Below are 26,293 nucleotides of genomic sequence, written 5' to 3' on the forward strand. Positions count from 1 at the left end.
CCATGAAGCAGCCTGACAAATGTCTTCCATTGACACACCACTGAGGAGCGCCATCGAAGAGGAAATCCCTCTGGCCGAGTGAGCCCTGAGTGCCTCAGGGGGATCCCGCCCTGATGATGTGTAAGCGAGGGAAATGCCGTCACACAGCCAGCGTGAAAGGCGCTGGGCCGACAGCGCCTGACCAAGGGAAGACTCCCTGTAGTGCACAAACAGGTTTTGTGAGCGACGAATCCCTGAAGTGCGTGACACATATCGTGCAAGCGCGCGCACCGGGCAGAGAAGGTGAGAAGCCGCCTCCTCCTCAGAATTATGGGGAGGAGGAAAAAGTCCAGCCAATGAAATTGACCTGGATTTGAAGGAAGCATTAATGCTTTTGGGCACAAAGGCTGGGTTGGGGCATAAAACAGCAGACCCGCCATCCTCCCGGATCCTGAGGCATGCGGGAGCCACTGAGAGGGCGGTTAGGTCACTCACTCTCTTAACTGATGCTAGCGCCAGCAGCAATGCAGTTTTAAGCGACAGGAACTTGAGTGAGACCTGGTCCAAGGGTTCAAATGGAGCTTCAGATAAGCCGTGCAGAACCACCGTTAGATCCCATTGGGGAAAAAGCGGGCGGGACACAGGTCTGTTCCTTCTGACACCTTTTAGAAAACGTTTTGTGAGGGGATGATTGAAAACAGATCTATCTCCAAAACCCTGATGACATGATGAGATAGCTGCAGCATATGTCTTAACAGTGCTGAATGCGAGGCCCCTGTCCATCAGTATCTGCAAAAACGATAGAACATCCGCCAGCTGGCAGGAGAGCGCTTGAACATTCCGTTCTGCGCACCAGTTCTGGAAAGCTGCCCATTTAGCAGCGTAAGAGGCAATGGTAGAGGGCGCCCGCGCACTCTGAATCGTGGCCACCACATCATGCGGCAGCCCAGAAGCCTCTAAGCGTGACCGCTCAGCGGCCAGACCCACAGCCGTTGGCCTATTTCCGGAGGATGTTTGATTATCCCATCCGCCTGGAGAAGGGCGTCCGCCCTCCACGGGAGCCTCCACGGGGAGCCGGACACTAGCCCTTGCAGGTCCGGAAACCATGACGCGGACACGCGCCTGGGAGCCACCAGAATCACCGAGAGCTGTTCCGACCTAATTCGGTCCAGGAGACGGGGAATCAGAGGGACTGGTGGAAACGCGTAAAGGAGCGTTCGAGGCCAGGGCTGGTGTGAGAAGGCGTCCGCCCCGAGCGGGGGTCCGTCCCGGGGACTCAGGGAAAACCACAGGCGACACTGAGCGTTTTCGCGAGCCGCGAACAGATCCACAGACGGTTCCCCGAACCTGATCCAGATCTGTGATATCAGTGCAGGATGTAGACGCCAGTCGGAGTCGCGGGGTCCCCCTCTCGACAGGATGTCTGCCGCTACATTCAGTACCCCCGGAATGTAGATGGCTCTGATGGACAGCAGGTGGACATGTGTCCAACACAGTAAATCTGTGGCGACACGCAACAGTGGGAGGGATCGAACTCCCCCTTGGCGATTTATGTAGGCTGCCGCTACCCGGTTGTCTGTGTGAACTTCGACATGACGGCCCTCGAGAAGGGCAGCGAAGTGTCTGATCACATTCCTCACTGTCATAAGCTCCAACACATTTATGTGCTTGTGCGTGTGGGAGGGCCAGCGATCTGCCACCGTGTGGGACAAGCACGTGCCCCCCCACCCCGACAGTGACGCATCCGTAAACACAGATACGTGTGACGCAGGACGTCCGATGGGAACCCCGCGTGAGAGGATGCAGGGGTTCCCCCAGTGAGCGAGGTCCCCGCCCACTGAAGGGGGAATCCTCAACATACGTCTCTTCTGACGTATTGGGTGTACCCGTAGGCGGACGAACCAGCGTTGCAAGCGCCTCGTGCGCAGCAAACCTAGCGGCACTACTGAATGGGCTGCGGACATCATGCCCAGGAGTTTCATGACTAACCGGGCTCTCACGATCTTGCGGGGTTGAACACGGGAGATCACCGTGGAGAGATCTGCCGCTCTTGCAGGCGACAAACGTGCTCTCATTAGGGAGGCGTCCAACTCCACCCCGAGATACACAATCGACTGGGATGGAAGGATGGAGCTCTTTTCCCAGTTTATAGAAAACCCTAGGGTTGACAGATGCTCTGTCAACCTCCTGGTTTGCTGTGACGCCTCGTCCTCGGACCGAGCGCACAGGAGAAGATCGTCCAGGTAAAATAAGACCCTCATTCCCTCCGTGCGCAGTGGCTGCAGCGCGGTCTCCAGACATTTGGAGAAAGTGCGCGGGGCTAGCGAGTAGCCGAAAGGGAGGCGATTGAACTGATATTGAACTCCCTTGAACGAAAAACGCAGAAACTTCCGGTGGTTTGGAACTACTGGTATGTGGAAGTATGCGTCTTTCAGGTCGATTGACGTGAACCAATCCCCGGGGCGCACATATTCCAGGACTTGTCTCATCGTTAACATGCGGAAATGCATTACTGCTATGGAGCAGTTGAACAGGGACAGGTCGAGAATCGGCCTCATTCCTCCCGACTTCTTCGGTACTACGAAGTAGCGGGAGTAGAAACCCGAGAGTTCTTGTCCGCGAGGGACTCGGGAAATAGCGTCTTTGGACAGAAGTTCCCGCAGCTCCAGCTCTAGCGCCTGAGACTGTACTTGCGATGTGAACGTCGTCTCCACGATCCCGTTGAAGGGAGGTGGAGTGGCCTGAAAATGAAGTGTGTGACCGCAATGAATGGTGTCCGAAATCCATTTGCTCATGATGCAAAGGCGGCGCCACTCGTGCGCGCGTTCCGACAATGGACGCGTGTGCGCGGTCACGTGAACAACGTCTGAGGGTTGTGCATGCGCCCTTACCGCCGTCGCCCGTACCAGAGAACTGGGGGCGACCCATGGAGGGCTGCGCTCGAAAGGGCAAGTGCGAAACAGCTGGAACAGGCTGGTCCACACCGCGGAGCATGGAGTCCGAGAGTGAAGGACGAGTGGGAGCCGGGCCTGTGCACGGGGGCGACAGAGTGCTAGCGGATGGAGCCGCGCACTGTGCCGCCGCGCGTGGTCGAGACAGCGACATGACATCCCGCCCAACCCAACGGCGTGGGGAGAGCGGGACGAGTTGGGCCTGGCCGGATGCTGGGGCCAGAGCGCAAATGGAGTGCACCCTTACGGCTGGCCGTGTATTATGACTACCTGCAGGAACATGTGTGCGTGCAGCAGTGCTTGGTGTGGGGAACATGTGTGAAAACTCGGCAGAGGATTCTGCGGAGGACTGTAGGATTGAGCTCTTTGAGTGACGTTTTTTGGGTTTTATTTCAAAACCAACAACATCAGAACAATCAGTAACACACACATTCCCCCCAAAGAGTCACTTCCGTGGCTGCTTTCGGCGAGGCTCCTGCACCTGGGACTGCCAAGACGGCGTCTGCTGGCCCCGCCGGAACCGTTGTCCGCCATCTCGCTGGTCCCGCTGATGTGGAGCCGAAGCGGGAGGCCGGCTCCGTGGAGCGGGCGGTGCAGCTGGACGTCTGAAGCTTCCGCGCCGTTCGTCCCATCCTCTGGCTGGACGGCCGGAGTGCGAGGCTGACCGAGGGTTGACCAGGTCTCGCACCGTAGCCGATAGTTCGGCCGTCTTCTGAGCCCTCTCAATGACGCCCCTAAGATGGGGACCAAACAGAACATCGGTGGTGATGGGGCCATCCAGCATCTCCCTTTGCAGATGTTCCGGAATGGAGGGCAGGGCCTTCAGCCAGATCGCTCGCTGGATGAGGGTCTGCCAGGCAGCGATGCGAGCAGAACCGGTGAGCACAGCAGCACACAGATTGAGGATGGCATCAGCAGTCTTAGTTATGACGGCTTTCGACTCCTCGGGAGCTTCCAGCTCCTCCATCATCTTGGAGACGCCGAAGGCAAGAAGGGCGATGTTATTCCCTGCAGCGCCGGTCTGAAAGGCACACTGATGTGCGCGGTCGGTGAGCCGCGTCAGCAGCTGGTCATGTTTTGAAGCGGGAACAGCTCGCGGGCCAGCGAGGTGGTTCTTGGCGCCGAACAGCGAGGCCAAATCCGGCTCTAGTGGAGGAACGGATGGCCAGCCTTGGTCGGAAAACCCCTCGACCTTGGTGATGGGCGCATATGTGGAGACTGGCGCCTTGAGCTTGGCAGGCTCGGAGAAGGCGGCAGACCAGCAGCTCATAGCAGCGGGGAAGCGCGGCCAGACAGGGTCTGGACAGCGTGTCTGAGTTGCCCCGAAAATTCCCGCCAAATCATCCGCTTCAGGCAGGGCCGGTTCTGGCACAGCTAGCCCCTTGCGGGCTGCTGACGCAGAAATGATGGCGGGCAGCTCCTGGAGCAGTGCTCTTACTGCTGGCAGGGAGGAGCGAGAAGCCACTGGGGCAGAAGGACTCGCTGAGCGAAGCTCGTCGACCTCCGTTATGTCTAGGAGGGACGCCGCCTCATCGTAGTTTTCGCTGTCAGTGACGTCATCCAGCCGGTTGAAGCCAGCCGGCTCCTGACCGGCGTCGAAGAAAACCAAAGCCTTGTCCAGCGGGTAGGAGTCAGCCACCGGAAATTCTTCGTCGGCGGCGGGAGTGAAGTACTCGACCCGGCGAATCTTCTCCGCCACGGGCAGAGCGGCACAGAACGGGCACGAGGCCTGCGGGGTCAAGGCCAGGCCAGCGTGGTGAGCCCCGAGACAGACCTCACACTTAGCGTGCAGGTCGCCGCTGGAAATGGAGCCCGTCTGGCAGGTCGGGCAGGGTCTGGTGTCGCTGGACATGGCTGGTAAGTCGTCTTCGGATAATTTGCTCTTTTGAGATAATATTTGCTCTTTAATAAAGCTCTCAAGCTTGGCATGAAGAGAAAAAGGGGAATAAGAGCCATTGGAGGTGAGCAGTGGGGTCACTGCGGTTATATACCACGAGGGGGCCCACTATTGGTGGGCGTACATTTAAGCTCTTCATGATTGGCTGATGCGGAGATCATCCTTCCAATAGCAGCTAGCTTAAGGGCTAAGACTAGACGAAATAGAACAGACGAGAGCAGACGGAAGCAGCAGAGGGAGCGACACAATTCCCATGTGTAGCTCACGGGTGACGATGGATGGAGATATCGCGTTAGCGTTCACACTTGTTTAATCTTTTATTTTAATTCTGGTGCCATGCAGTTTTTTTATACTTACTCAGTATGCTTATGGATGTGTGTGTGTGTGTGTGTGTGTGTGTGTGTGTGTGTGTGTGTGTGTGTGCAGTGGCGGCTGGCCAGTAGAGGGCGATAGGGCGCCGCCCTCCCAGTTTTTCCGTGTTTTTAATTTTTATTTAAAAAAATAAATAAATAAAATTAACAATAATCACATATTCTAAGTTAATTGTGTGTTTTGTAACAAAAATAAATCATATATATATATATATATATATATATATATATATATATATATATATATATATATATATATATATATATATATTGGTCTCTGCCGGTCTCTGCCGATCTCTGCCGAGCGGTGGAGGTTGTGTGCTGTTTTTCAATCGCCCAAACAGGACGAGACCAGCTGTCCAATTGCTGACAAGAATATCAAAGGGTAGGAATGGGAATGTATCCAATCAGCGTCGACGTTGTTTCAGAACGTTTCAGAAGCATGATGGGCGATGGAGCTACCGCCAAAGGATTCGTTGGTGTTCGGTAGAACTCGGCAGAGTCGTTTTTGGTCGTGATGCAGATGTAACATGGACGCCGCCGGTGACTACAACCAGCATGGATACCGGATCTCAGCAGCCACTGAATTCAGTTCAGTCTCTTCTCCAGCATCCGTTCGAGAGGAGAACTATGGTGGAAAAACTTAATGTCAAAGAGCTTGGACCAGATCAGCCCGACGTAAAGATAAGCCAGCAGGAGAAGGAGAGAGGTAAACTGTACACACTAGGCTTCTCCCGAAATTGGTACACCAGGAAGGCTAGGCTAGCTGGATGCAATCACGCTAATGCGTTATTTTGCTTTCCGTGTTTGTTATTCAAAACGGCTGGGACAGATAAGGCATGGATGAGTCAGGAGTTACAGACATGAAACATTTTTCTGAGGAGGTGAAGAAACACGAGTCATCCCGGCCGGGCACACATGGACAACAACACGGTGAAGCTAGCCATGCTAGGCAGCAGAGCTAACGTTGCCATGCAGGGAACAACAGCAGCTGGTGCAGAGGTAAGCTGTACATTACATTTCTGTGAACAAGACAATCAGAATCAGAAATCCTTGGTTGTCCCACAAACCGGGACATTTGTTTAATAACATGTTTAATGTGCAATAACTGTAAAAACTAATTTCAACACACATACTTATTATACATATTTAATCACGTAAATGTGTATTTCATGTAAATTTGTACATACATCAATCTGATTCCATTTTACTTGTTACACTTCTGCTGCAGCAAACAAATTTCCCAGCTTTTGGGACAATTAAACATTTCTGATTCTCAATTAGATGTTTTTACCTCAAATGTAAAAACATCTGATTGAGAATCAGAAATGTTTTATTGTCCCAAAAACTGGGAAATATGACATTTGTAAGAGGATACTGATGACATTATTTCCTATAAAAGTGTTTCCTATGTACTTATCTGTTGTTTTTTATTTATCATATGACAGGTTTTTCACACCATCCTGAGCCATGCAAAAGAAGATTCTTGTCACCACACCCATGACCACAGCCGAATCAGAAAGGTGCTTTTCTACTTTAAAGAGGATTAAGACTTTCCTTGAGGAACACCATGACACAGGATGGGCTGAATGCTCTTTCCATGCTCTCCATGGAAAAAAAGCTTGTCACAAACATTCCTGACTTCAATATAAAGCTAATCGAGAGCTTTGCCACTCAGAAGGACAGAAGGGCAAAATTTCTGTACAAATGAGGTATCACACACACACAAATGCATCCTCTTGATCTTTGTATAAAGTTGACCTTGGCACAACACTCCAGAAATATTTAACAGTGTAAATTTCTGGAATTTTGTCTAAGTGGTGTTTACTACCATTACTGTAACAGTGACCTGCTCGTAATTTTTGGTGTTCACTCAAATGTTGAAATTAAACAAAATGTTTTTGTTACTTGCCTCTTGCATTGCCTATTTACCATTTATGGTCATGTTATTTTATGTGCAATTTAATGCAGTATTTTTCAACCTTGTTCTGCAAGGCAGCGTGCTAATAGTCAGACACACCTGGATTAATCAGTTTGTCCAATGATGTAAGACAGGAAATAAAAGAGCTGTGCTTAATTCAGGAAATAGTGAAGTTGTGCACAAAGCTCAGAAAGCACAAGTTTGTTTAAAAATAAAAAAATTGCACAGCCCCACCAAAAATATTTTTCACCAGCCGCCACTGTGTGTGTGTACATATGTATATGTGTGTGTACGTGTATGCATATATGTATATATATGTGTGTGTGTAAATGAACATGTGAGTGGGTAATACATGTTCTTATGTGTTTTTTATGTATTTTTATTCTCATTTATTGTAGTAGTTGTATGTTTTAGAGAGCGAACATCTATCGAAGCTAAATTCCTTGTAAATGTAATTTTACTTGGCCAATAAATCTGAAATCTGATAATCTGAATCTGTTAGCAGCTGAAACACATCCTCACGTGCTTGTGGATATCAAATACTGTATATGAAAACTTGACTGTAGTAATAAGTAAAGGTTATCAGCTGTAGGTTTAGTGTGCTCATAGCAAACGTGACAAAAGAACACAAAACACATTTCTCTTTATGGCCTATATAGTTGTCATCATCAACGTAACATGATTTACAGAATACATGTGACCAACTAACATTTCTCATTCTACCACTGAACAGTGAACCAATCAGATCTTAGCTCAGGTGAGAGCCAGGCGTTTCCCGTCATCCCCTAGGTTTTGCAGGTGGAGAGCTATTGCAGCACCTTGCTCCAAAATCTGCAGCCGCCTTGGTCTCACGAGGTTATCGTTGCCTACGTATGCATGACGTCAGAGCAAGTCGGCATCAAGTCGGACACAAATCTAACCGGCATGCACTGCGCGCCGATCACCGGTGATCGAATCTGCGCAGAACTGGCTCTTCTGGAGCACAGCCATACTCTTGTTTCACTTTGTTGCATCATCCCACCCACCAGGCATTTAGAGTGCCCTGATTGGCCCACAAAGCGGAAAAAGCTCTGTGATTTGTTCACTAAGCAGATAGAGCACTATGATTGGCCCACCATTATGGACCAATCACAGCTCTTTATGTGTTTGAAACCCCTCTAGAGAGCTGTGATTGGCCAGCCAGAATGCTGTTGGGGCTGCAGAGGTTCCAGTGGAGCATGCCGAGACCAAACTTTGCAAAGCAAGAATTTAGTCTAGTTCACTAGGCTAGGACTAGTCTGCAATCCCATCGGATACTGTGCTGATCAGCTGTCTCCGGCCAGCTTCAACATCTTCACCCTCATTTCAGTCTCTACAAACACAAGAGTCACATGACCGAATCTGTACAGACCATGAATCACCAACTTCCTGACCAGCAGAAGTAATAGGTGACGTTTTAGAGGTTTTTCTACCAGATTCCCCAAGGTTGTGTTATTTCTTCCCTTTTATTCTCCCCGTGTTAAAAGACTACAACCATCAGTGTGTCAAGCTCCAGTGGCAAGGAAAAGAGCAGAGTGCAGTACATTATCCATTTTGTGGAGTTTGCCATCCGGTCACCACACTTCAGGACTTAAACCTCCAAATCAACTTAAACCTTTTGAGGTGCTTAAGGTTGTGGTCCATCAGGACCAAAACATTCCTCTCTGCAGCTGGACCACCAATAGATGCAAATCACAAATTTGCATAACGTTTTTGTACAAATTCAGTTCTCTAATTTAAAAATAAAGATTATATTAAGCACTAAAACGCATGCAATAGGCCTTGGGGACGTTGCCCACAGAGGGTTTCTCCCAAAAGTCTCCAAACATAATCAGACTCTCATTCTTTTAGTCTAGGTTTCACAAACGGAAGGCAGGTCTCCTTATTGATTTTCAATCAGATAGGTGCGTGCTGAGTCACGTGACTTGAAGCGCACTATAAAGATGGGTCTCCCCGTGGTCCAATTTTAGACTCACTGGGGACTTGGAGGAGTTGAGCTGCATTAAGTACGTTTAGGCTTTCAAGCTTATCTCCACTATTATCCATATCTTGTGTTGACATTTTATTGTGTGTACGCAGTAAATGTTATCTGGACGTGACAAGTCTTTAACTACTAGCATAAATCTGATTTACCGTACGTAGCGCAGGGTTAGCAATCTCAGACGCCAGGCAACTTTTTCGCCCCTTTTTTTTCCTTCCTATTAATTTAAGAGGTCGTTTGAGTCGCTACATTTGTCGAAGGGGTATGTATAAAAGTTGGACAGGATTAGGATTGGAAAGTTTAACGGGAATAGTTACTGTGCGGTTAATTGAGGCCTTTTTAACTGGGACTGTTTTAATTTAGGTATTTTGTAACGCGCCTGACTAAAAACCGTAAAATAAACGTCACTTGCGCGTTTTTGCCATATGCTTAACAAATGGCGTTTATAAATGCTTCTAAATGTTAAAAGTATTTGGTAATAAATGTGTAAACCAGTAAGTTTTATCTTGTTTGATCTTGAAAGGCCTAGAGTTAAAGGTTGATTCGACACCATTTGTTCAAACGTGTTTGAATAACTTATTTCATCACGCGTGAAGTATTTGTTTTAATTTATAGTTTTGCATTCTATGCAGACTTGAATTGTATTTAATCGGTCCAGGTGAATTTACTGAGATGGCTTCATTCCGTTTTGGGACCACGACCAGCCCATGCAGGACCTCCTCCACGACCATCCCACAACAGCCGGAGGAGAATGGTAAAACTGAGTTAAGCTGTGTTTGACATTTCATGTAGTGTTTACTTCCTAACAATGTCTTTTGTGCTCCTTTCTTTAGACATAAAGGATACCTGGGACCCTGAAAGACTGGTGCAGTGTCCATACGACAAGAATCACCAGATTAGAGTGGCTCGATTTCCATATCATATCATCAAGTGCAGAAAGGTGAGTAAAGATACTTTAGCCAAAGTAATGCATTTTGATGTCTAATGCAAAATGTTAGGTTTGATTAAAATGAGTCCTCTGACAGGCGGTTTGTTGGTATTTGGGAAATAAAATCTGTAGCCGGTGTCTGTACAGGATCTGCTCGGGTGCAGGATCGGCTCGGGGTCCTTCGACTGCCGATGACGTCACATTACTGTAAATCTACTCGGCTTTCACACACACGTTTTGGAAAGACATCAGCAGTTTTGTTAATGAATTCTTGTTTGTTGACACCTAAATGTTTTCTTTATAATTGTATTTTGTTAATAAAACACCATATTATCTTTGTTTTGTAAAGAATGTGAAACTGCATTAAACACATCGGACTGACACAAAATAGAACAGTTCTTATATGTGAAGCCATGTCTATTAATGTGGAGTTTGTCGGTATATTTCCTTAAGCCTGATCTATGCTTCTCCGTCTGCGTCAGTGCGGAGACACGCAACGCCATTATCCGTCCCCGTGTAGGGCTCCGGCAGGCACGCAAGTACGTACGGAGTCGAGCCCTCTTTTTTTTAAACATCCGTCAAACGAGACGGATTACGCAAGCTTGTGATTGGTCAGGACGCCGCTGTTTACAGCTCCGCCATTGCACCCTCAAAAACGTAAAGAGAGCCGAGGATAACTAGAGGCAGACACGGAGAAGCTTGAAGAATGCCTCGCGAAAAAACTCTAAAAATATGAACGTTTAATTCTCCCGTGACTGGAGGAGTGAAAAGATGCGCAGCAAGCGTTTAATTTGTGGACGGAAATGACAGGAAACGTGGGTTTAGAAGTGGCGAGCGCATGAAGTGGAGGAGAATGAGAGACAAATATGTCCGTGTTAAAAGTCTCTTATATACACAAAAAACACAACATAATCACACTATCTTGGACCGATACATGACAGGATACCACAGAACAGCGCTACGCCCTCTGTTGTCCTGCCGGGCAATTGCTTTGCAACACTCTCCAGGAGACGAAGTATGAAAGCAAAACGCTTCCGTCAATCCGTGCGTGTCTGTCCCTTGAGGAGCTGACGGAGAAGCATAAACCAGGCTTTAGTTATCTAAACACATTCTTTGATTCAAAATATTGCTTGGTGTCTTTCATTAAAGTTCTTATATTTTATTTTGCCCCATTTTATCAACATCAAGAGCTTTTGAGGGTCACCGTTTATCATTTGCTTATATTTTACATTTCCTTTAGAAATTCAAACATATTTTCTCCAAAAAGAGTTGATTTTTGCATTACAGGACTACAACCGCTACGACTACGACCGCAAATTTGTTCTGACCAATCAAAATCATAACGTAACTTCCATAAGCTTCATGTTCAGCCAATCGGCTACTTTGACGTCATCGGCAGTCGAAGGACCCCGAGCCGATCCTGTACCGGCACCAGATCAAACTCTTGAAGCTGCACAATATTAAACAAAACTGCTAATACACACACTATCAATAACTAAATGCAGTAATTTTCAACTAATAACGAACAACACTGCTGACCTGTCAGTCTTGACAATTATGCTCAAGCTCAAGTTTTAGCAAGTCCAGGTTTTGTTTGTAGAGATCTTTTTAGTGCTTTATTGGATTTGTATTGTGCTCGGACCTGAGTGCATGCTTCCATCATGTGAAAACTTGATTTGCATTTTTTGACTTCAGATTTACTGTCATTAGCCATATAAACCTTAGAAACTTTAGAGCTTCATCTTTTAAAGTGGAGTAATTGTGATGTGACTTATCATGCAGCTCTAGTAATTATTTGAAACTGTTCACAAGTGGTCACAAGTAAGTGAGGTGGCTGCATTATGTCTGACCATTTAACTTTTTTCTTTTTCCCCTTTCCCTGAAGAACCACCCCAAATTGGCAAAGGAGCTGAAAACGTGCCCATTCAATGCACGCCACCTGCTCCCAAAACACGAGTTAGCGGCCCACATGGAAACCTGTGAGAACCGAGTGTCGGTGTTTACTGAAAGTGGTGAGATGGTGTAATTGTGCGAATATATATATTGTTGTTTATACTGTTTTTTATTTATTTATTGGAAACTTGATGCTTTTTTTATATATATATATATATATATATATTCCTCCAGACATGAACGACGAATGCAGCTGGAAGGTGCCGGTGAGCACCTGGGTGAACCCGAACATGACTGAGGACTGGGATACTGGTACTATAACAGCTGGTTTTTACTAGGGGTGTAATGGTTTACGGGTTTTTTTTTTTTTTCAGTTAAATAATGAACTTTTTTATTTGTGTGATTAAGTGCAGCAGATAAAAGTTCCTCGGCGAGTTTCCGCATGGTCACTGTATTGAGTGACGCATGATGGCAGCACGCACCCGATCTCCGTTTAAAACATGTGATCTGCAAATCCTGATCCACGCCTTTCAGAGCGGATCAAACCAGCTGACTGTCGCTGCCATTGGAGCCCATAGAGATGTTGAACGAAGCGTTGCGTCTCCCCCCCCCCCCCCCACCAACACACACACACACACACTGCGCAGGCACGCAGCGACAAAACGTAAACAAACACGGCTGCTGAACTTTCCCCCTGTGACAACTGATGTAAAGTTTTCATCCTACAACAAAAATTGCGGCGGAAGCTCGTTATTTAATACGAGTTTTAAGTAAGAAACTGGGTGGTGTACGGTGTGTTTTTAAGGCTCGCTGCAGAAATAAAAACACAGAGCATCATCAGTCAAACACAACACTACCTGTGAAATAATTAAACATCATGTTAGATCTGCAGCCTGTGATGACACCTGGTTCTGCTCACTAGGAGCCACTTCAGATATTGAATAAATATAATAATGATAGTATACCAAAAATTAATCGCACTGAGCTTTTCAAAACACAGAACCAAATATGAATTTTAACGTACCGTTACACCTCTAGTTTTTACACTACATTCATGATTACTGTGTTTTCCGCACCCTAACCCCCAAATTCCACTACCTCCGCTCTGCTCCGGCACGAACTCCGGAGCAAAATCGGTCCCGTTGTAGTCAATCAGAGCAATTCCACTACTGCGGCCGTGCGCCGCCCTCTGTTTCGGTGTCCGGCAAAAGTAGGATCGATTCTATTTTTGCCGGACGCCGGAGCAACTCCGCAGTCAACGGACAGAAATCACAACGGCCCAACAGGAAAGGGAGCAAGCACAACTTCCATTTTTCACAATAAATTGATAAATAAAAGGCGTTTTTTGTTTCATATGCACGGGTTTAACAACTTTTAACAACTATCAGTGGCGGCTGAAGTTTAAATGCACAAAAGTAAGCCATAAATACAGTTTCTACTACCAAAGTAATCACACTTTGTTGATCCAAACACTGCTGATCTCTCAACACAAATGATGGGCAGATTAAACAGTTCATGCCGATGCTTCTCCCACACAACGGGTGTTTGGATCTAACTTCCGCGTTTATTGCTTGGACTGTATCGCAAGATCTCGAAAATCCCGCGCATGCTTGTTTGCCCACCTCAGATCTCCGCACCGGAGCGGAGCCGTTGTTGAGCGGATATAGTATAATTTGAGTTCGGAAGCGAGTGGGGGCGGACCGGAGCGGAGGTAGTGGAATTTGGGGGTAAGGCGCTATTAAAAACCTTTGATCTTCCCCTGAACCGGCAGTGCGCCTTTTATACATGTATTAAGGACGTATGTGAAGCCAGCCACACCTGCGTCCGCAGGAAAACAAAGAGCCGGCCCGTAGCACCGCCCACCCTCACCAAATAAAAGGTGACGCTGAGAAGCTAGAGTTGTTCCGCTCCTATTGCATTAAGAAGATGGCAGACAAAAACATCCAGTCCCCCCAGCACATCACCAACATGGACGAGGTCCCGCTTCGACATCCCGGTGAACCGGACCGTGGAGAAAATGGGGGCCGGCACGGTGTCTGTGAGGACGACCGGCCACGAGAAGTCCTGCTTCACCGTCGTGCTCGCCTGCCAGGCTGATGGCCAGAAGCTGCCGCCGATGGTCATCTTCAAGCGGAAAACTTTAGTTTCCCGCCGGCGTGATCATCAAGGCAAAACCGAAGGGCTGGATGGATGAGGACACGATGGCGGCGTGGCTGCGGGAGGTGTACACCACACTTCCACACTTCTCCAGCCATGCTGATCTGCGACTCCATGTGGGCCCATCTCACAGACGCCGTGAAAATCCAGGTGAAGAGGATGAACACGGAGTGGATCGCTGATGCCTGGGCCAACGTTTCCGTCCAGACTGCTCGAGCTGTCACCAAGGCCGGGATCACAACGGGGGAGCCGAGCAACAACAGTGACATTGACGGCGATGAGCCGGGCGCGTCGAAGCCGGGCTCGCTGGGTTCAGTGCTGGGTCAGTTCATCATGTCAGACACGGAGGATGAGGATTTTGAGGGATTTATGGATGAGGAATGAAAAAAAGAGTGCTTTTTTTCAGTATTGCTGCTGAATAATTTTTATAGCTGCTACGGAGCCTTATGTGCGGACCAAACATTTAACTAGGACGCAGTTTGGCTGTGCGCGCTGTAATCAGGTGAGCCTATGGTGTGGAAAATACGGTACCAGTGACGTAAAGTGGAGTAGATGGTTGGATGTTGATCTCTGTTGGAACTTGTTAAGCTGCAGGTCACCTGATCATAGGAAGTTTCAGTTTGGATAAGTTGTAAAGCATCTCTGCAAAATATTGTCTTGCAGAAGTGGATGATGCTGCAGCCCCATTTGTGTGGGGGGTGAATGCCAAATTAAGCCAAAGGTACGTTGGTTAACCCCTTCGCTTCAGTGCTTATGTATTTGTTACATTTCTTTTTCTTTTGCAGACCGGATGTGAAGCCCACCACCACCGATGATGGGCTCAAACTAAGATCCCCCAGGACCGCCCCGTGGGATAACTAGTTGATTAAGGAGCGTTGCATTTACTTGCATCAACAAATTTCAAAGTAATTTTTTTCTTTTAAATGTTCTTAAAATTTTTTGAGGTGTTTGTAATTGTTTATGAAAAATCCAACACATGTTGATCCATTCTGGCACAGCAGCGGATGAAAAATGTGTGTTGGGTAGAGCTTTACATTTAGGCTCTGTTTAGAGGATTATTTTTAGATAAGTTAACCCGCAAACACTCTAAACATTATTTTAGCACATTAAGTTCTACTTTATCTCTTATGAATATTACTAAAGGCTTGTAACTTGGTCTAAAATGGTTTAATAGAGCTCCAGAAGAGGGAAACGGAATTGGTTTAATATTTGCAAGAAACTACTTGTTTTCTCTCCACTGATGCAATAAACAGTATTTATATTTGCATAAAAATACTGTTTATACATATTTACATTAATGCTTAGGGTGTTTACAGGTTAATAGCTTAATCATTAGTCTAGTCTGTAGTCCTTATTGTAAAGTGTTACCAAATTTTGTTGTGGTCATTGTTCTTCTGTGGTGACTTGATTAAACAAACCAATGTTCTGTCTTCATTTACAAAGGCGTATCTGTTTCAGATGCCAAGTTACAACAGGGCTGTGTGAGAATTCAGTTTCTCCTAAATTAATTAAAAAAATGTTTTCTCTAAACTGGAGAGTGAGGAGCTCATCAAACGGCTCTGTTCCAGACTGTTTTACTGTAAATGCCCCTGTAGGCATTCCCATTGCTGGGGTCAGCAGGGTGTCCAGTAAGCGAGTGTTGCACGTTCAGTTCCAGCTTCGCCAAAGAATTCTGCTGGGTCCTTCAGCAAGACACTTAACCCTCTCTGCCTGCAGGTGGCGCTGTGCAGCCTCCCTTCTCATCACCATCATGGAGAAGCACTGTAATATAAAGTGCTTTGGAGTTCTGACTCTAAAAGATGTTGATAATCTAAATACTTTTAATACAGTTTTCATGTTCATTTTAAAACTACCCACACATTTCCAACCTGTTTATTAAAGTAATACATTTTATTTGAACAAAAATGTAAATGCAACACTATAGTTTTAGCTCCTATTTTTCATGAACTCTTACAGAGAAGACCCGTTACACTAAACCAGTGTCGGGGACCACGTCTGCTCTGCTGAGCTAATCCATCCCACCTCGTGTAGCATGTCAAGATGCTGATAGCATACATTTTGCTCAGGTGTGCCTCACTGGCCACAATAATAAGCCACTCTTTAAAGTACAGTTCCACCATAGATGTAACATTGAAGGAGCATGCAGTTGGCATGCTGACTGCAGGAACGTCTACTGGAGCTATGTCCATCAAATTAATGTTCATTCCTGTATAAGCCTCCGCAGACCACATGTAACCACGCCAGCCCAGGACCTCTACATCCAACATGTTCATCTCCATGATGATCTGAGATCAGTTAAACGAACAGCTGCAGCAAAAATCCTCTAGCACAACCAAATAAAGGACACTTTCCAGCATGAGCTGTCTTTTAAGGCCTTCAGGACGGTCTGGTTCAATTCATGGTTCTATCATTTATAGCAAATGGTGGCGGTCCTGAAGCAGCAAAGCTACCCAGAACATCACACCTCCATGTCTGATTAATATTTTATATACTTTTTCCTAGACGTCGTGAAGCTGTTAATGGTAAATGTGAGATGTGTCGTTCTGCTCTTAGGCAGGCTTTGATGCTCTATAAAAGTCTCATAACATTCAGACTTAAATGATGTAATATTTCATGTGCCAGTTAGTTTTCTGTATAATCAACCTGACCACTAGATGGTGATATTCACCAGTCTCTGTCTTAATATTCATCTTAAAAACTGAATTTCTTCACTTTTACTCAAAGCAAAGTTTTCTAACTTTAGCTTGATTTAATCTGATCTTCCAGATTTAACAGATGAAGCCTCCTTCCAGCAGCAGCTGCGTTAGCCTCAGGATGGTGCCTCAGGATGGTTCCAGGACAACCCGGGTGTGAACGCAGCCTGCCGGGACATTGCCAGTGTCTCCTTGTGTTATCCATCCCTCTCTAGTTTCTCCTTTTGTGTCTCATAGCGCCCTCATGAGTCCTTTGTCTGCGTCTCATTTATGTGTCTCTGTGTTCTTCATGTGTCTCCGGTTTGCAGCCCTCCAGATCATTCTCCCAGGTCCTGTGTTCATTCAGTCATCCCCAGCCCCTCCAGGTGGTCCTTCACATTCTGTGTCCTTGTAGCTCCAGCCTTTTTGTCCCCAGCTCCCTCCTGGTTGTCTTCATGTCTCTTAGTCTCCCCACATTAGTTTATATAGGTCTTTTATTTCAGTTGTGTGTGTGTGTGCGCGTGTGTGTGTGTCGTTCCCCAGTCAGGTCTGGTGTCCTCCCCTGCTCCTTTCTGCTCCTCCTCTCAGATATTGTTTTCACCTGTGCCAGTTCCCCACACACCTGCTCCTCATCTCCTATCACTCCAGCCCCAGTGTATAAAACCCAGCCTTTGTCTCAGTGTTGTGTCGGTCCATTGTGGTATTCTGTCACTCTTCTCGTGTCTAGTGTTTTTGATCTCTAGTTCAGTATTTGGAAATTTTTAGATTTTTGGCTCCCAGCCTTTGGATTTATTGTATTATTTTGGTTCATCCTAAATAAAGGATTTTTCTGATCTTCACTCCTGCCTCGTGTCATCCTGGGTATCTGCATTTTGGGTCCTTACCATCTCCTTGCTCGCAACGTGACACGGGCTATTTTTAATTCAGTTATAATTAGAAGTGTTCAGAGTGTCTCGTCTGTAAGGACGTGATACGAAGTGCCTCTAAATCTGGTATTTAGTCTGACTTTTTTGGATTTTACCCAACAGGTTACGTTTTCTGATGTTTGAATTAAATCTGTTCGTTCAGTGTGTGGCATTTCTTTTGTAACTTCCAGGAGGAATTCTCAGAGAACAGAGAGCGCCAATGAAACATTTTTGATTAAAAGTCTTCCTTCCTGGTTTTGAAATCTAACACCAAATCCATATTTGTTCCTCTGAGATTCGCCAGGGCTTTATGATGAAAATAGAAATATGGTTACATTCGGATATCCAAAAACCTAACATCCATTATTTATGGGGGTTTTTTGTTCATTTTTCTCCTCTTAATCTCTGTCAATAGGGGATATTATCAGTTTGACCTGCCTACAACCTGGGCTCAATGATTAAACTTCATCCTATAAAAGTGAGTGACCTGATTCTGGTGAACCCCGAAGGAGTTTTAAGCTTCAGTAAAATATGTGCAGTGGAGTGATTAAAGAGAAATTAACAGTTGAAAAAGGTCACGTGAATATTCATCCAATCACGAGAGGTTATCCAGGGTCAACTGGAAGAAGGTTCTTTAGTCTGACGAGACAAACCCTGATCTTTTGGCCATCTGACATTTGACACACTAACCCCCATTGTAAAGCATGGTGGTGGCAACATCATGTTCTGGGGGAAGCATCCTAGCAGCGGTACCTGGGAGGCTTGATAAAAGAGGACCTGACTGTATCCTGGAGGATAACCTGGCCTTAACCCCAACCTGCCTCAGTCGAGAGAAGAACTGTGACCTGGGAGAAAATACTTTTTCCAGTACAAAAATAGCACCAAAGCAGGAGCTACGCTGGAACCATTAAAAATCAACATAGACTGGTACGGTTCTGGAGTAACCAATTCAGTCAGTTAAAAAATGTGTATTCTGGACTTGGAGAGAGATGTTCAGCCCTGATCCCCAAACAGCCCAGCAGAGCTTGAGCGGCTGTAGAATGGAGAAAAATAGAAGTTTTGTCTTCAGTAACAACAGTATTTTGATATTCTTTTTGTTGTGACTCACTCATCTTTCTCTGTTCCAACTCACACCACTATGGTCAGAAGGTTCGGATCATGACCGAAGCAACATCCTCTTGGATACAAGCAGCTAAAATGAGCCTCTTCTGAAAGGATGTCATAAGGTGAGGAGCTCTTTATCAGGAGGAACCAGGATAAAGAATCGCTGCTCCTTCTTGAAAGGAGTTCACTGAGGAGGTTTGGGAGCTGGAGAGTGTTGCTGGGGGGGGGGGGGGGGGATGTCTGAGCTTCCCTCCTGGACTTAATACCTCTGTGACCCAACCTTGAACATGGAGAGGACTGGTTCAAAGGTCAACTTTACTCACATTTAGGAAGTAGCTTCAGACCACAGGGTTTTGAGTCTTACTTCCTGATGTTTGGACATCCCACATGGGCTAACGGTAACATACCTCTGCCACTGACTGTTTGCTCTTCAATGTCGATGTTTTATCTCCACAAATAACTTGATCCTGGAGGAGTTCTGCTGTGTGGTGGAGTTGCTAAAGCTAAAAGTTAGCTTCTACTCACCAAGACATTCTTTCCTGGACACTAAATCCACAACAGCATTCCCTGTCATCAGCCAAAACGGGTGAATCCATGAATGTTAAGTGACAGTGTGACAAAGATCTGTCAGGCGTTTCTGAACCAAGTGTTTTTCCGTCCCGTTTCTATCAGTAGCTAATGCAAGAAAAAAGGGGTAGTTGACTATTTTTACCTTCAGCCTGCATGTTAATAGCAGAGTGACTGATCATTTTCAAAAATACCGTTAAGTAAAAAATGGTTTCTCTGTGAACCTGCTCGTTATATGGTCTATCTTTGCTCATGTTGTAGAGATAATTTGCAAAGTGGAACAAGTTGATTTGTTCTTCACCTAGAGCACTTTCAGAACTCTCTTTTCAGAAAAACAAACACGCACGCCTTTCAAAATGTATTTTGTTGGTTTATATGGTAAAATAGTTGAAAACAACAAAAGTCAAGGCTCTTTTTGACAGGTTTTATTCAGTAATCATCCATAAAACCACAAACTGGTGTAAAACATACCTAAATGACTGTTGTTCACTGATTTCAGATTATGACCAGAAGTAGCTGAGTTGGTTGGAACAGTAAATTCTGTAAAAGTCTGTCTTCCAAAACATTTTTACAGTGTGTGTGTGTGTGTGTGTGGGGGGGGGGGGGGGAACAAGCATGAAAAAGGTTTTTTGATTTAGAAGATGAGCTAACCTTTTTGGCTTGTACAGTGAATGAATCGTGTTTGGTGACAGCTTCAACGCCATCTGACTAAACTCGGGTCTGAAATAAAACCCGACGCTCCCGAGCATTCGGCCTCAGCTCACCTTTTAGTTTCTGTGACATGCTGCAGACTGCTGCTCCGACGTGACCCTGAAACCTTGTCTCAGCCCGAACGAGCATTCAGCCAACAATTCTCAGGCGCGTCTCAGAAACCAAAGCCCCTCGGCTGAGAGCGCTTTATCGATGCGTCTCTCTCGTGTTTTCATCTGGACAGAGTGCGAGGAACAGTCTGGTCTCTGGAGCTGGACTGATCCAAGTCTGCAGCTTGTGATCCTTTCCTATTGCTTGCATTTCTAACAAGGCACGCTGATGTTGCTGTTGCCGTCCAAGGTTACAGCTGAGGTGTGATGATGGCTGTATCATGGAGGGGGTGGCTATCTACACTGTGTCTATCTGTGCATCATCACCAAGGGAGGCTGGGTAATCAGAGAGATGCAGACTGTGCTGTGCTTGTTGTATAAGTTCAATATTTGTAAAGTTAGTAGATCAAGTAACATATATGAACTTCCTGAACCAGGATGAAAATATCCGATTATGTACATTTTAAAAATCTGTGATGAGTGCATGGCAGAAAACAGTGACAACAGGCCTGCAGCTGCACCAAGAGACTAATTATAGAAAATACCTCCTCAACAGTTTAAAACGTAAATAAGGTGCAGAAGTTTAAATTTATTGTGGAGATTAAAGTTCACCTGCAAGCTCAAACATCTACATTCATTCATCTCACTACACCAGGGGAGTCAAACTCATTTCAGCTCAGGGGCCACATTGAGGGAAATCTAGTCCCAAGTGGGCCAGACCGGTAAATTAAAAACGACTTCAGATTGTTTTCTTTGTTTTAATACAATCAATATAAAACAAGGCTGGAGCCTGAGGACAGTGTATCAAAATAGTACAAGTACAACACCTGAAGTGTACTTGAAAATTTGAAATAAAATTGAAATCAATAAATAAAATAAACATTCCTCAGTGATTCAAAGAGCTTACAGATCACATGGCTAGATTAGTTTCATGCAGCACTTAAAGTATATTTGACTCATTTTACTTTACATCTTTTAGCTTTCACCAGCACATCAACATCAGAAGTCACATCCTGAGTGGCGGCCAACTTCAGGAAGTGATTCAAGTTCTTGTGTGAGCCTTGAGCGCATCTTTGTTTTATTTATACTCATTACAGAGAAAACTTGCTCACAAAGATACGTTTATTTTCACTCTACACTGTAAAGTATGAAAATAAAGTTTACACAACCATCTCGCGGGCCGGACTTAACCCGCTTGCGGGCCGGATCCGGCCCGCGGGCCGCATGTTTGACACCCCTTTTACTAAATGGCACTGAAAGTATAGCATGATCGACTTTTTTCCCCACAGATTCACCTCTGCTGGAGGTTTCTCTTCGCTTCATAAACATGATTAATTTTATCTTTCTCATCAGTTTGACCAAACTACCTTGTCAGGATAAATCAAGTTTTTTGGGATCATCCAGAAAAACCCAGGAAGCACCAAGACTCCAGCCTACCAGGAAGTGAAAGCTGCAGGAACAATCTCTCAATGGTGAAGCCAGTTTTACACAATCTGGTGAAAAAGGTTAGAACAAATCAGACAAATATTGAAGTATTTGTCCACAATAACAAGAATTGTGTTTGGAGACGTGAAGGTGAGGCTTTCACGTTATCTTTGGGATTATTTTTACGCTCTCTGTGTGTCACCAACCCCCAGGTGATCTCTCATCGCCACAATTCTACAAGCATCGCGAGGTGTGCATTGGTGTGATGCCTCACATGCATGCATTCGTGTGATCGGTGTGTGTTACATGAGAGCAGACTGGGAGGTACATGGCCTTCTAAAAAGAGACCAGCACATAACTGGAGGGAGGGTGTGAGGGTGTGTGTGTGTGTGTGTGTCTTACCAGTATATTCTGATCTGTTGGCTAAAGAAGAAGCTGTCCTGGCTTACAGGCAATTAGCACAGTACAATACTCTGCCCTGGTGTCCATGTTCATACCTAAAAACAACCCTCAGAGCTTTCTACTCATTCAAGACAACAATATTTGAAATTCTGCTTTTATTTCAAGTTTGGCGGTTTTCTTTTAGTAAGTAAAAATAACAGTCGCACAGCAAAAAAGTCCCATAGATGGATACAGTTCACCTGACAGGTTTAGCAGTTATCTACAGACAGGACCGGCGCGCGAGACTGAGCTGGATGATACAGTGTGTTAGCGGCTCAGTGCCGATTCATGAAACATGAACGATACCGCTGAATACACACCTTCACTATCCCCAAACCACGGAGGTGGCAGCAGGTGGATTCTGACCCACGTGATGAAGAATGGATCAGTTTGTTAAACTGTTTGTTGCTTTTAACAGCTGAACTAGAATAATGAGTCATTCACCGACCGAGCTGCGGGAGAAAAAGTCACATTGTGGGTGAGAGGAACACTCTTCCCTAATGTTGTTGAATGTAAACAGTCCCAGCGAGGTCCACGAGAGGGTCTCTCCAAAGCCTTCTCCTCATTACAGTCTCCCCAAAAGGTCACCAGCGTAAGCACGCCGGAGCCACACGTGATCCAGAGTTCCAGAAGACGTTTCCTTTTAAATCACAGCTTGGCTTCACTTCAATGTCTGGAGTTTGAGTACTCGGCCTGTTATCTCCGAGTAAGCTCCAATTTTATTTTATTTTTTCACAGATGCTCCACTTTGCAGATCCGCCTCCACACTATGACGTGTTCATTAAGATCTTTTCCACAATCAGAGGCGGAGGAACGAGATCCTCCAGTTTCAGGCAGATGAGGCGCTGCAGGCCCTGCGTGCACAGAGTCCTGAGCTCGGGCAGCTTCCCGAGGAGCCTGGACAGGTAGTTGGGCTGAGCGCACGCCACGCTACACGTGGACACGTGGTCTTTGAGGCAGGCGATGAGCTGGTTCTGAAAGTCCTCCACGTGTTTTGGGTCCTTGAGACCGTGTCGATCTGCAGAAACCAAAAGACAAATAGAAATGTGTCTATTTTAAGACTACGGTCTTCTACACATGAACTCCACTTGGTCTACTTTGATGTCTAGTATCTTCCTCCATGAGACCCTGTTAGCAACACACCTGCTGACTTACCCATGTTGCTGTGCAACGACTGTAATGAAACCTGAAGAAGATTCCACGCAGCAGCCGATAAAGTGCATGTGAAGGACAGTGTGTTAAACCTGATACGAATGAAGGCCTCACCGGTGATCATGACCAGAGCTGTGAGGCAGGCGAAGGAGTAGTCGCTCAGCTTCATGCGACGAAGACTCTGAGAGAACTCCAAGATGGAGTCGATCCATTCTCCAAAGCCTCGAACGCACTGTGATTTATGAAGAACAGTCCCATCGCAGAAGATCAGCTTCTTCATCACAGGATCGGACCTTCACAAGAGAAATGAAATTTGTTGGTTTCAGCGGTTGGAAAATTGTCTAAATCTACTAAACGAATGAAAATAAAATAAAAAAAATTTAATCACCGATATGCAAGACGCAGGATGAAGAGTTCAACTAACGCCGACTCCAGGAGCAGCTCCTGGTCCTCAGAGGAGAAGTCAGAGAAGCTGGGAATGTCCTTTGCCCACTTCCGTATGACCTCCAAGGAGGTTGTGAGGAGGTTGTAAAACTGTCTGACGTCTCTGGCATCTTCCTTCTGATCCAGCCTGTATTCATCCTCAGCATACTGGAGCAACAGAAGGAAACACGAGTCTCGTGTCGGCTTCACTTGGATTACACACAAGGATAAAAGGAAATGAGGCAACGGCGTTCCTGCTCACCTGAGAATAATCCAGGGATGAGCTGCCTGGGTTGGACTCAACGTGGGCCCTCACAAGGGAAGTGATCAGGCTGACAGGAGCAGGTGGGATCGTCGCATCTGGAACGGCTTTAGGCTTGGAAGGAAGACGACCTCTTCGTCCTTTCAGGCTGTCTGTCCTCACGACTGCAGAAAGCGTGGTGACAGCAGCTGTTAGTCTAACATCCTCCTGCCTGACACGCCCACACCGAGTCACCATGAAAATAGATTCTGATGATTTCAAATTATGATGCTTTCAAAGACCCGTCTAATGGGTCAAACTGGAAAAATGAGAATATGGTGCAAAGGTTCATGGCCTGGTGGCAGTGGCGTGTCCAGATCTTTTAGAATGGGGTGGCCCAGATGAGGCACTACTTTGTGCATGGGTGACACCAATGGTTATGCTTTATTTTTTTTTTACACCAAGCCTTTTGTGGACAATGAAAATACTATTTAAATGGAATTCAGTGTGGTGACACATGGGGTGGCCATTCAGATTCCAAGGGTGGCATGTGCCACCCCAGGCCACTCCCTGGACACGTCCCTGCCTGGTGGCAATAAAAACACAGATTCTCACCAAAGCTTCTTCTGCTCATAAAACCCGAGTAGCTTTCATGCTTCTTTTTTTTCTTTTCTTGCAAAATCACATTAGAAAAGCCAAAATGAACAAGATCATGTCTGGAATGCTAAATCCTTTAGTTTCCAGTGCCTGTTTTTACTAACCAAAAAATTTTTTTCACATTTTTTTCAATAAAAGATAAAACAATTAGTGAGAAACATTGTGTAAAAAGATTTCAGAGGCTCATTCGTGCACTAAAACCACAACTTCATGACCGGCAGAGGATCTAAACAGAGGATGACAACCCTCATGTGTGAACCCTGATGACATCAGGATGAGCTGGGTTTGTGTAAACATACACAAAGTTTCTGTAGCTCAATTTGAAGTTTCCAGGTAAACTAAGTTGCATAAATGGATGACCTGTTCCCACTACAGAGAAGTGCAAATGTCATGTTTTCACGCGACTCACCTTCCTTGACCATGCCCACTGCAAGACACTTCTGAAAACGGCAGAACTGGCATCGATTTCTCCTCTTCTTGTCCACCGGGCAGTCTTTGTTGGCAAGGCAAACATATTTGGAGTTTTTCTGGACTGTACGCTGTAATATAACAGGAGGATTTGGTGTAAATCTGAAAGGCGAAACGCCCCCAGAAACAAGCATACGTTACGACGCAGCAGTCGCGTCTTGTTACCTTGAAGAACCCTTTGCACCCCTCACAGGTGCGAACCCCATAGTGCTGACAGGAAGCGTGGTCACCACACACGGCACAGCTGCCCTCGTTTCTACCTTTGAGTCTGAGCGACGAGCTCCCATTCAGCTGCTGAATGCTGCCAAAGCTCCGTGCCTCCTCCATCCCCATGGTGGGATAGGTCAACCCGGATGGGTGAGGATGAGCCACGGAAAAATGTTCCTGCTCTTGCAAAAGCGACTGCCCCAAATGAGACATGTCCTCCGAAGACCCTGAAGGAAACATGAAAAAAGACTGTCCACAAGCTGCTGAGGTGTCCTCAGACATCCAGAATCCAGCAGGGGGTGAGTACTGTCCAAAGGCTGAATCCCAGTTAGAAACATGCTGACTCTGGTACCCAGGCGTCGAAGGAGACGAGGCTGATGCAGGGCTGCCAAAATAGTCTGACCCACTACCCTCGTCAGGATAACTCAGCATGAAAGGAACTGTGTAACAGCCGTAAACCTGGGGGTCATTCTGGGAGAAGTGGCCCTCCTGGCCTGCAGCGGGGCTGATGTGAGCAGGTGCCGTTGTAAACCGGCATGAATACGCCTCGATATCTCCTGCAGGTGTGTCCACCATGGAGCTGATGCTTGGCAGGGATGGAGCAGAGAGGTGGTCCCGGGGGCTGCTGGGGTCCACAGTCAGCCATGAGATGAAGTCTGAGCCCTGGAGCTCTGGGCTGCTAATGTTCTCACTGAGAGGAGATCCATACTGGTTGTGCACACAAGTCATGGCTGCAAGATCTGCAAGGTTTGACTCCAGGAATGCTTCTTCTAACTTTTAAGCCTATGAAGATAAAAAGGACATCCTTGGAGCTCTCAGAATTGTGCAATATTGACTAAATTTTCCAGTTAATTCAAAATGTGAATGCAGAAAATCTGCATCTTAAATATAAGCAAACATGCATGACGACCCATCCGAGAACCTCCTGGGGGAGCCTCTGGTTTAGGGAGGAGAATCAGCATCATTCAACTCTGAGAAAACCTAGAAAGCCACAGGCTCTTTATAGTATCAGTTTATACCAGTATATATATAGAGATGCTGGCAAAGTGCAGCGGGGTTGACTTTAAGGCGACCCTGGTCCCCGAAGGCCACTTTTCTGCACGTTTTAGGTTTCTCTGCTCCAGCACACCTGGTG

General features: G+C 46.2%; 2 protein-coding genes and 1 long non-coding RNA gene across 9 annotated transcripts in view; 2 read left to right on the forward strand and 1 right to left on the reverse strand.

The window, feature by feature from the left end:
• The first annotated feature begins 5,561 nt into the window (after nucleotides 1-5,561).
• On the forward strand, nucleotides 5,562-7,613 carry LOC139063397 (uncharacterized). The gene is made up of 3 exons (XR_011516760.1): nucleotides 5,562-5,907; nucleotides 6,031-6,200; nucleotides 6,647-7,613. It is a non-coding gene; the product is annotated as an uncharacterized lncRNA (long non-coding RNA).
• A 1,442-nt stretch (nucleotides 7,614-9,055) lies between these two features.
• Nucleotides 9,056-17,607, forward strand: gtsf1 (gametocyte specific factor 1). Of its 5 annotated transcripts, XM_070545208.1 has the most exons (8): nucleotides 9,056-9,143; nucleotides 9,751-9,872; nucleotides 9,952-10,058; nucleotides 11,932-12,058; nucleotides 12,174-12,251; nucleotides 14,760-14,817; nucleotides 14,882-15,001; nucleotides 16,863-17,607. In XM_070545208.1, the coding sequence occupies exons 2-7, from the start codon at nucleotides 9,791-9,793 to the stop codon at nucleotides 14,955-14,957; spliced, it is 528 nt and encodes a 175-aa protein (XP_070401309.1). In that variant the 5' UTR covers nucleotides 9,056-9,143; nucleotides 9,751-9,790; the 3' UTR covers nucleotides 14,958-15,001; nucleotides 16,863-17,607. The 5 variants fall into 5 exon arrangements, with proteins under 5 accessions (XP_070401309.1, XP_015822535.3, XP_015822536.3 ...); XM_015967049.3 differs by lacking the exon at nucleotides 16,863-17,607 and having other exon boundaries at nucleotides 14,882-15,538; XM_015967050.3 differs by lacking the exon at nucleotides 16,863-17,607 and having other exon boundaries at nucleotides 9,070-9,143; nucleotides 9,777-9,872; nucleotides 14,882-15,538.
• A 4,939-nt stretch (nucleotides 17,608-22,546) lies between these two features.
• The window catches only part of nr4a1 (nuclear receptor subfamily 4, group A, member 1), a 4,852-nt gene continuing 1,105 nt past the window's right edge, over nucleotides 22,547-26,293 (reverse strand). For 2 of the 3 annotated variants that reach the window (XM_070545209.1, XM_015967053.3), the window contains exons 2-7: nucleotides 25,117-25,941; nucleotides 24,893-25,022; nucleotides 23,848-24,011; nucleotides 23,551-23,753; nucleotides 23,277-23,455; nucleotides 22,547-23,028 (exon numbers count right to left, since the gene is read on the reverse strand). In XM_070545209.1, coding sequence (XP_070401310.1) covers nucleotides 22,778-23,028; nucleotides 23,277-23,455; nucleotides 23,551-23,753; nucleotides 23,848-24,011; nucleotides 24,893-25,022; nucleotides 25,117-25,887 — 1,698 coding nt within the window. In that variant the 5' untranslated portion in view covers nucleotides 25,888-25,941 and the 3' untranslated portion in view covers nucleotides 22,547-22,777. Of the gene's footprint in view, nucleotides 23,029-23,276; nucleotides 23,456-23,550; nucleotides 23,754-23,847; nucleotides 24,012-24,892; nucleotides 25,023-25,116; nucleotides 26,120-26,293 lie in introns of those variants that run through there. The other variant, XM_054745723.2, reaches the window with a different exon arrangement.

The sequence above is a fragment of the Nothobranchius furzeri genome, chromosome 15 (genome assembly GCF_043380555.1).
Source record: "Nothobranchius furzeri strain GRZ-AD chromosome 15, NfurGRZ-RIMD1, whole genome shotgun sequence".
In the NCBI taxonomy this organism is placed as follows: Eukaryota; Metazoa; Chordata; class Actinopteri; order Cyprinodontiformes; family Nothobranchiidae; genus Nothobranchius; species Nothobranchius furzeri.